Source organism: Lepidochelys olivacea, assembly GCF_965140295.1.
Source record: "Lepidochelys olivacea isolate rLepOli2 genome assembly, chromosome: 17".
Classification (NCBI taxonomy): Eukaryota; Metazoa; Chordata; order Testudines; family Cheloniidae; genus Lepidochelys; species Lepidochelys olivacea.
The window spans coordinates 22413094-22423646 of record NC_140427.1 but is presented as its reverse complement, the minus strand read 5'-3'; the positions used below and the strand labels follow the sequence as shown (position 1 = coordinate 22423646).

The 10553-nt window shown below is 57.8% G+C and overlaps 1 protein-coding gene across 1 annotated transcript; it reads right to left on the bottom strand.

The window, feature by feature from the left end:
• Window positions 1–650: 650 nt before the first annotated feature.
• FZD9 (frizzled class receptor 9) lies at window positions 651–3200 on the bottom strand. Its single transcript, XM_084650869.1, has one exon. The coding sequence runs from the start codon at window positions 2866–2868 to the stop codon at window positions 1117–1119; it is 1752 nt and encodes a 583-aa protein (XP_084506995.1). The 5' UTR covers window positions 2869–3200; the 3' UTR covers window positions 651–1116.
• Window positions 3201–10553: the final 7353 nt, after the last annotated feature.

Below are 10553 nucleotides of genomic sequence, written 5' to 3'. Positions count from 1 at the left end.
GAGCGCACGCGTCCAGAACCCAGCGCTCACTTGCGGTAAAACTCATGTCAGTGTGAGGAGCCGCAGGGCCAGGCTGGTGAAGGAAGGGAGCCCAGGGTTCTCCTCTGACCAAATACAAGGCAGCTGGTGTGTAAGCCACCTGGCCAGCCTCCGAGGGGAGCTGTGCTGGGACAGCTCCGGCCTTCCGCACTCTGGGGGCTAGGGCTGCCGGGGCTAGGAGAGCAGAGCAGACTGGGCGCAAGGACTGAGCTGTGCGGGGAGCCCAGAACTAGAATAGGAGGGGGGTGGGCTGCAGGTCAGGGCATCAGCAGAAATGTGGGGGGCTCAGGTGTGAGACAGAAGGGGAGCTGCAGCGTACGGTCAGGCTGTGTGTGCGTGGGCACAGTCACCCCACTCAGCAGCACTACTGTCCCCCTCACCACCCCACGCCGCTCGTCCAGCCCATCGCCCTGACCCCCACACCGTTCCATTGCCAGCGGGCGCCTGGAGGCCCTCTGCTAACTACCAGCCCCACTTCTAGCGCCCCGCCCCCTGCCGGGCCCTTCACCAGCCCAGTTCCCAGGTCGGGTGGGAGGGGGTGTCGCCCAGGTCGGGAGGGGAGCCACCCGCCCAGCCCTCAACCCCCACCCCCCAAACAGCGCGAGGCTCGGTTGAAGTAACACATCAGGGTTTATTGTTTCCATTCCTTGCAGCTAATGATTAAAAAAAGTTCTAAAATAAATTACAGAATTAAATAACCTCAGGTTGGATTATACCCCCCCGCCAAAAACCAAGGGTTAAATCAGTCACTGGGTTTGGCAATAGCAACAAAACAAAACAAACACTCAAGGAAAAGCAGCTACCGGTTTAGCAGGTATCATGGCACCTGGGCCAAGACCTTCTGCCAGGGAGCTCCCGTCGGGTCCCTCGGCTCTAATACCCACATGCCAGGGTGCATTCACCCCCTCACAATTCAACCTCCTCTTTTCCCCACTCCTCTGTTGGGCTCTGCGTGAGCACCGTGCCGCTGGCCAGCCCTGTCCTCACATGCACTCAGCAGGCCCGTTCTCTTCCCTCCTAGTCCCTTACCCGTGAGAGATTCTCTGTGCTGCGTCCGCAGTCAAAGGGAGACCCCTGCTAGACGTGAGTGGGGTGGTCCAGGTAAGGGTCTGTTTTGGTCATGTGTAGCATGACCGTAGGGGCTTTGTAATGGCAATGTGCCCCACTGCAAGTGACCCCGCTGCAGGGCTTCTCCCTAGTCCTCATGCCCAGTTTTCTGTTGCACAGGCTCTGCCAGGTCTGGAGCGTCTTGGAGCTCCACACCCACACGCCACTGGTGATGCCCACCACCAGCGACATGAAAATCTTTAGCATAAAGACGGCCACGGTGGGGACCGAAGCTTCCAAGGAGCAGTGGGTGCTGCGCCTACTGGGGAAGGCCATGCAGCCATGCTCCAATGCCCTGAGGTTCCAGTAATCCATATTGAGCCGCTCGTAGAAGTAGCAGACGATGACGCATGTGGCTGGGACGGTGTAGAGGATGGAGAAGACCCCAATCTTCACCATCAGCTTCTCCAACTTCTCTGTGTTGGTGCCTCCTGTCTTCATGATCTTCCGGATGTGGAAGAGGGCGACAAAGCCCGTGAGGATGAAGGAGGTGCCGATAACCAGGTAGCAGGAGAGTGGGATGAGCACGAACCCCGTCAAGGCACCAACGTCCATGCTTCCCACGTAACAGAGCCCGGTGAGCTCATCTCCCGCCACCTTCCGCATGGTGAGGATGACGATGGTCTTCATGGCTGGGATGCCCCAGGCAGCCATGTGGAAGTAGCTGCTGTGGGCTTCAATGGCCTCGTGACCCCATTTCTTCCCAGCTGCCAGGAACCAGGTCAAGGTCAGGATGACCCACCAGAGCGAACTGGCCATGCCAAAGTAGTAGAGGATGAGGAAGACGATGGTGCAGCCAGTGCTTTCTAGCCCCTCCTGAATGATGTACAGCTCCCCGTTCTCACGGTCGCAGGCTATGTTCTCAGCCCCAGCCACCGAGCGAATGATGAAGGCCACTGAGTAGACGTTGTAGCACATGGAGAGGAAGATGATGGGTCTCTCGGGGTATTGGAACCGGTGCGGGTCCAGCAGGAAGGTGAGCACCGTGAAGGCTGTGGAGACGAAACACAGCGTTGACCATACTGCCATCCATATGAAGGCAAAATCTTTGTCCTCCCGGGACCAGTACACGTCCACCCCAGGGGAACATTTGGGGGCACAGGAGAGGCTCTTCTCCACGTACTGGAACTTCTCTGGGTTTTCACAGGACCCCAAGCTGTTTGGCCCCCTGCCCTCTCCGGTCCCTGAGGGCCTGGGGCGCGGTGCCACTGGGAGCATGCCCTGTCCCTTCGGAGCGTCCCCGGGGGTGGCGTTCTCGGGCGCCTCCATGCACAGGGCATTGGGGTCGTTCTTGGTGGGCAGCTTGCTGCAGTCCAGGGACTCCGGCCAGCCAAAGTTGAACTGCTCCATGATGGGGGCGCACTTGTGCCGGGCCTGCTCACACATGGGCTTGCAGGCCGGGATGCTGGTGCTCACCTGGTCCGTGCACATGGGGGCGTAGAGGGAGCAGAGGAAGAAGCGCAGGTGGCCGTGGCAGCCGTACTCCACCAGGGGGGCAAACTCATGCAGCTTGATGGCTGCCTCCTGCTGGTTCTCGTGCCCCACGTAGTTGGGCATGCGGGTCATGTTGTAACCGATGCCCTGGCACATGGGGATCTCGATGGGCTGGCATCTGGCCTCACGCCCCCGCTCGATGTCATAGGAGCCGATCTCCAGGGTGGAGCTGGCCACCACCAGCTGGCACAGGAAGGACAAGGTGATTTTCAGGCGCAGGGCTGCCATGGCCGGCTCCTGGCACGTCCTGGGCACCCCGCTACCGCCAGGGCTGGGCGCTGCCAGGGCGCTACACAAACGCCCCCATCTTGCCCCAGGCACGGAGGGCACCAGCCGGGCAACCCCCTAGGCGCCTCGCCTCGCCTAGCCCCGGGCTGGGCAGCGCCCCCCAGCCCGTCCCATGGCAGGGGCCGGCTCGCTCGCCCCTCCGCAGCCCAGGCGGCCCCGGCCCCGGCCCGGCCGGCGGCTCAGAGCGGCGCCGAGGGGCGGCTCCCCCCGCGGGGCGCCCGGCCGCGCCGGGGCTCCATGCGCCGGGCACAGGCGGACGCGCCGGCTCGGGGACCGAGGAGCCGCCGCCGCCGCCGCTCCTGCCTCCGCGGCCGCTGAGCCGCCGCCAGCCCCCGGAGCCGGCTACACCCCCGGGAGGGCGGGCCGGGCCGCCGGGACCTCCCCCAGCCGGGGCGGCGTCAAAGGCGCAGGGGCGGCCCGGGGAGCTCGGCGGCCCCGGCGCGGGTGGGGCTGGAGGCGGGCAGCGGGGAGCGAGAGCCCGCTCCGCCGGAGACACCCCGCTGGTCCCCCTGTTACCCCGCCTGGCCCCCCTTACACCCACCCCTGGTCCCCCTTAAACCTCCCTGCACCCCCTTACACCCACCCCTGCTCCCCCTGTTACCCCGCCTGGCCCCCCTTACACCCACCCCTGGTCCCCCTTAAACCTCCCTGCCCCCCTTACACCCACCCCTGGTCCCCCTTAAACCTCCCTGCACCCCCTTACACCCACCCCTGCTCCCCCTGTTACCCCGCCTGGCCCCCCTTACACCCACCCCTGGTCCCCCTTAAACCTCCCTGCACCCCCTTACACCCACCCCTGCTCCCCCTGTTACCCCGCCTGGCCCCCCTTACACCCACCCCTGGTCCCCCTTAAACCTCCCTGCACCCCCTTACACCCACCCCTGCTCCCCCTGTTACCCCTCCTGGCCCCCCTTACACCCACCCCTGCCCCCATAAACCTCCCTGCACCCCCCTTACACCCACCCCTGGTCCCCCTTTTATCCCTCCTGGCCCCCCTTACACCCACCCCTGGTCCCCCTTAAACCTCCCTGCACCCCCTTACACCCACCCCTGCTCCCCCTGTTACCCCTCCTGGCCCCCCTTACACCCACCCCTGCCCCCTTAAACCTCCCTGCACCCCCCTTACACCCACCCCTGCCCCCTTAAACCTCCCTGCACCCCCCTTACACCCAACCCCTGCTCCCCCTTTTATCCCTCCTGGCCCCCCTTACACCCACCCCTGCCCCCTTAAACCTCTCCTGCACCCCCCTTACACCCACCCCTGGTCCCCCTTTTATCCCTCCTGGCCCCCCTTACACCCACCCCTGGTCCCCCTTAAACCTCCCTGCACCCCCTTACACCCACCCCTGCTCCCCCTGTTACCCCTCCTGGCCCCCCTTACACCCACCCCTGCCCCCATAAACCTCCCTGCACCCCCCTTACACCCACCCCTGGTCCCCCTTTTATCCCTCCTGGCCCCCCTTACACCCACCCCTGGTCCCCCTTAAACCTCCCTGCACCCCCTTACACCCACCCCTGCTCCCCCTGTTACCCCTCCTGGCCCCCCTTACACCCACCCCTGCCCCCTTAAACCTCCCTGCACCCCCCTTACACCCACCCCTGCCCCCTTAAACCTCCCTGCACCCCCCTTACACCCAACCCCTGCTCCCCCTTTTATCCCTCCTGGTCTCCCCTTACACCCACCCCTGCCCCCTTAACCCCCTGTGCACCCCCTTACACCCAACCCCTGCTCCCCCTTTTATACCTCCTGGCCCCCCTTACACCCACCCCTGCCCCCTTAACCCCCCCTGCACCTCCCTTACACCCAACCCCTGCTCCCCCTTTTATCCCTCCTGGCCCCCCTTACACCCCTCTGCCTCCCTGCACCCCTTAAACCCATTTGCACCTCCCTTACGCCCACCCCTGCACCCCCCTTTTACACCCCTCCTGGCTCCTTGCCCCCCTTAAGCCACCCTGCAGCCCCTTTACACCCAGCCCCTGGTCCCCCCTTACATCCACCCCTGCACCCCTCTTATACCACTCCTGGCACCCCCGCCCATACACTCACACCCTTACGCAAGTCTGAGCCACATACTCTTACTCATACAGCCCAGCACTCAGAGAGTGGCACCCTTGCACATTCAAACACACGCTTTCTGAGACACACGTGGACCCATTCCCTTACACACAGAGATACAAATACATCTTCTGACACACGCATCATCTACACATAGACCCATGCCTACACACAGATGCTCACACGTTTGCTCACAGACACACTCCCATGGAGACCCCCACACACTCACAGATAAGTGGACACACATGTATACACCAACACACACATCCCCTTTCCTCTGGCTGAAGGCATTAATGATGTTTCAATAACTTGAGCAAAAGGCAGGAGATCCCAGGGAATTCTCCACCTGGTAACAGCTGAGGGCTACCCAGAGGGGCATCACCTGATGAGTGAAAGGGACCCACCTCTGGACCCCATCCCCAGCCATGGTGCTGGCAGTGATTTTCAGGGGGCCCTGGCTGAGATGATGGAAAATCCCATGCTAAAAAAGCAGGCCCTGTCCCCTGGTAAACAGGGCAGAGTGGGGGCAGGGGACATGTTTAATTCATTAGGGAATGTTTATAAAGTGCTTTGAAGATGAAACGCGCCCTAGAAGTGCGCGGGTTGATTATGTAAGTGGCACACGCGGCCAAGAGAGACGGGGATGCTGAGGTGCTGGGATTTCATCCTCCAGAGCGTGCAATAAACAGAATATTTAACAGGCAGCCTGGCGTTGAAAGTGCTCCATTTGCCTCCTCGCAGATGTTCCTCCCGAAATTCCCCACAGGGCTGCTGGGATTGACGGAAACAGGAGAACGGTCCTGGGCACCCAACCACGGCTCTCTGTTCCCAGTGTCGCTGAGAGACCTGCGGGGGACTGGGTGCTGGGAACGTCCAGTCACTGCCCCAGCAGAGCAGGCTGCCAGACTGCCCGTGGGGAGGAACTTTTGATCTGGTAAATCTGTGTTGCTGGTTCAGCGCTGGTAGGTGAAAGGCGCTGGGCTGACAGCCCCGGGGACCATAGTCCCGTTTGTGTGTGCAGCAGCAGGACACTTCCTACCTGCATACCCAGCAGGGCTCTCCCATGTGCATGGGCGAAGGTTGGCACAGCTGGAGACCAGGGGATCAGTAACCCCAACCCGGGGTGCTGTCCCTGCAGGGCCAGGGCACAAGCTGGCAGCCTCACTCTGTGACTCACCCGGGGACGGGCCCTAGATTCAGCTAGCCATTGTCATGGGTTGTTCTTCGCCCCCTGCAGGGCAGTCTCGCACCTTGCTTTGGCTCTTTAGGATTGTATTTGGCACAAATGCCAGAGGCTCCCCAGAGTCCAGTAGGGACTTGGCTATTGCTAATCGATTTTATGTACCAGGTGCTCAGATACTACCAGGATGGGCAGCCAGAGAAAACAGAGAGAGAGAAGGTATTTGGTGAGGCTTTAATTGCCGTTCCTTATTGTTAATTATTTGGGCAGCAGCGTGGTGAGTGGGAGAGGATGCTTTATAAATGACGTTATTTTTGGATAGTGGAATGATCAGGTGTATTGGACACAAATCTGGGAGCTGGGAACGCCTGGCTTCTAACCCCAGTCTCACACTGACTCGCTGTGTTCCTGATGTGCACGTTTAGCTTAAAGCATTTAAGCCAACCCACTGATCTCAAGGGGACAACTCAGATACTTAGAGCTGAGCCGATGCTTCAGTGCTTTGCTGGGCTGAGGCCTTTAGCTGTCACCAGCTGAGCACCTGAAGACTGAAGCTCCATAATTTGGGGCCACTCTTGAATAAGAAGGTTTTAGCCTCGCCAGGTCTCGGTTTTCCCATCTGTAACTTGGGGATAATAATGCACCGCTGGCTCAGATGGCAGTGAGAGTGTTCATACAGCACTTCACAGATGCAAAGTGCCAGCATTTAATTTGTGCCAGGGCCTGGCAGTTCCTAGCCCCGGCACCTCTGGGCCTGGCAGTTCCTAGCCCCGGCACCTCTGGGCTTACAGCGTCAGTTACGAAAGTAAAGACATTGCTTGAGCCCCGGCACCTCTTTCATTACAAATTAAGCACTGGAAAGTGCTACATCAGCATCGGCATTAATTAGTATTATTAGTTCCTCTTGATCAAAGCTGAGAACTGGAAAATTCACTTAGCTCAGCAGCAAAAGCCGGCGAGTGTTAAGTGACTCTCCAAACATGGGCAGTCCACACCCAAGCAGCCCAGCACAGAGCACCATTGTGCGTGCGAAGGCAGCTCTTCTTTCCTTTCCCTTCATTTCTTCCCTTGTCCCCCAAGGGAGAAGAGATATTGATGACAGGGCAACTGACAGTTTAATTAAAGCCAGTACTTTACACGCAGGTAGCATATTTGTGACCAAGTGGGAGAGCAGCGGAGAAAGCAGCAGTGGGAGCTGGCAGGAGACCTGGTGAATTTCCAGCGGGTCAGGTTAACAAAAACTGCTCCTGTCTTTCCAGAGAGATGCCAGCTGCTCAGGGCACTATCCTCTCAGGGCTGTCACCAGGAGGGGACATGGATGGGGAGGGCTCAGGCACTGCAGAGGAAGGCAGTTGGAGAGATGCCCCAAACCCATTAGGACAGAGGAGCAGACAGACAGACGGATCGGGAAGGGGAAGGGGAATTTCTCTGTCCAGACTTTTAGCTGAGCCTTGACCTACTCGGCCTTCTGCAGGCTGCCCCAGAATGAGGTCATCGCGGGAAGCTGGGCTCACAAAGGCAAGGGTGGGAGAGGGCTCCCCAAACATCAGCTGCACGTTTGGCACAAACCCTCGTTGGCACATACCGCCCCGTTAGCACAGGTGGAGAACAGACTCGTTTCTGAATGTTCTGCTGCCCGGCCCTCAGATACCATGGTGTTGAGCTCAGGGTAAGAACCCACCTGGACTAGAATCAGTGTGCATGGACACCCATTAGCCCACACAGTCCCCCATTAGCACGGATCCTGGCTGGCAGGCACGGACCCCTGTCAGAACACATGGACTCCCCGTTGGCCTGGACAGTCCCCCACCTGAGCATGTGCCAAGAGGAAAGTGCCCACTGGTCCAGTGCAAGCCCAGCATAGTATTGGATATAGGGCCTGCAAAATGCACCCAACTCCCTTTCCAGTTTCCCAGCCCCATTGCATTGCAAAGGCAGCAAAATCTCTCCTCCTCCCTGGGGACTGAAAAGACGGGTGCGGAGGGCCTGTCTCTGCTGCCTGGCTCCCTTGGTGCTGCCATCCAGTAGCAGCGCCCCCAGGGCACTGAGCTTCCAGCAGCAGGAACAAGTTGGAGCGAGGCTTGGAAACAAGCATTTATCTCCAATGAGGAGCACGAGGCCATGAGACCGAGACAGCTGCAGAGGGAAACAACCTCCGGCTCAGCCCCCTGGCTCCTCTGGGGCAGGCTGGGGGCTTGGAGGATGGTGTGACAGCTGTCTGTGCAGGGGGCTGCCAATTGTGTTGGGATGGGGTTTACGGCCAGGGCTGAGTCTCTTCCTTGGCATCCACCTGCTCGCTGACATCGCCGAGCGGCTGGCATCAAAGGGAGCTCACCCTGCTGGCTTTCCTCTTTGCCTCGCAGGCAGGGGAGTGAGATGCCCATGTGCCACCTAGCTACAGGTCGCCCCACACCATGCCCGCTGCTGAAGCACAGAGACAAACCAGCCCCCTCCCTTGGCAGATTGTCCAGCGGGGCCCTCATGGGCTCTGGGTTATGGCACTGTGACAAAGTTCCTACTCTCCCTTGGTGGGTCTTGCGCTTATTGGCGGATTTGCTCGCCTTGGAGCTTCACGGCAGCTGTCAGCTCGGCCGTTTTTCTGAACCCACAGTCCAGGTCGACTCCTCCTGTGTCTGACCAGGAGTTGGGAGGATTTGGGGGGAACCCGGGCCCGCCCTCTACTCCGGGTTCCAGCCCAGGGCCCTGTGGAATGCAGCTGTGTAGAGTGCCTCCTGGAACAGCTGTGTGACAGCTACACCTCCCTGGGCTACTTCCCCATGGCCTCCTCCCAGCACCTTCTTTATCCTCACCATAGGACCTTCCTCCTGGTGTCTGATAATGCTTGTACACCTCAGTCCTCCAACAGCCCACGTTCTCACTCTCAGCTCCTAGTGCCTCTTGCTCCCAGCTCCTCACTCACACACCACAAACTGAAGTGAGCTCCTTTTTAAAACCCAGGTGCCCTGATTAGCCTGCCTTAATTGATTCTAGCAGCTTCTTGATTGGCTGCAGGTGTTCTAATCAGCCTGTCTTAATTGTCTCCAGAAGGTTCCTGATTGTTCTGAAACCTTCCCTGTTACCTTACCCAGGGAAAAGGGACCTACTTAGCCTGGGGCTAATATATCTGCCCTCTATTACACTCCTATAGCCATCTGGCCTGACCCTGTCACAGGTACCAACACAAGGGGAAAGAGAGAGGCAGCTTGTCGCTGCTGTTGCCACTTCAGGGCTACTGCTTGGCCTGGACACTCCTGTGCCAGGTACCTCCCTGGCCTGGTATTAGGAGCTCACACACCCAGGGGTGGGTGGCACTTCAGCACAGACTCACATGTGATCTGATCTCTTGGCGGGTCTAGTGAGCCCACTCGCTCCCCAGAGGTCATCATCAAAGCTGACATTTCTTTGGTGGAGAATGCAGATTCAGCGACCCCGCAAGGTTTGGTGAATTCATGTGGGCTTTGCCAACTTGTTCATTTAAAAAACAAACAAACAAACAAACAAAAAATTCCAAAACATTCAAAAATTTTAAATTTTTGGGGTTCAATTTCAAAAGTATGTAAAAACACTCAACATTGAACGGAAATGTTTAATTTGAAATGCATTTCTTTTCCAACTTTTCGATTGGCCACAAAATTCAAAACATTTAGTTTTTGGTTTGACTTAAATCCCTCCCACTCTCCCGCCCCGCCCCCGTTTTTTTGGAACGGCCCGTGGACTGTAAAATCTCTCATTTGCTCGGCTCTCGTTGCCATGTCACCTCCATCCTAAGTCACCTCTAAACATGGAAACGGCAGCTGAGTGTCACATCAGCAGGCATTGTGCAAATGACACTCCTGACTCTATGTTCCCAACCCACATGGGAAGCAATAACAGGCCCCTCCAGCAGCCTCTGGTGGGTGCTCGCCCCATCCCCTTGAACCCCAGTTACATGTCTGCACCCCCCTGCCACACTCCAGTCACACATACAACAGAGAAAGAAGACCACAGTGTATTTTTTATAAAAAACTGGTTTAGAGGGGAAGTGAAAGGAACTATTTTTTAAAAGCATGTGTAACAAATGGAAGAGAGAGAAAGATGATAGCAATGAATATAAATAAGAAGCTAGGAAAAATAGAAAATTGGTAAGGGAAGCAAAAGGACACAAGAAGAACTCCAAGATCAGCAAAGTTAAGGACAATAAGAAGGAGTCTTTAAAAGTGTATTAGGGACAAAATGAATCCTAACAATGGAGTTGGTCTATTACTAAATGGAAAAGGCAGAATAGGCAGCAGCATTCAATAAATATTCTGTTCTGTATTTGGGAAAAGGTCAGACGCTGTATTCATAGCCTATGATATTGATGAAATACTTTCCATTCCAACAGTAACTAAGGAGGACATTAAATCAGCA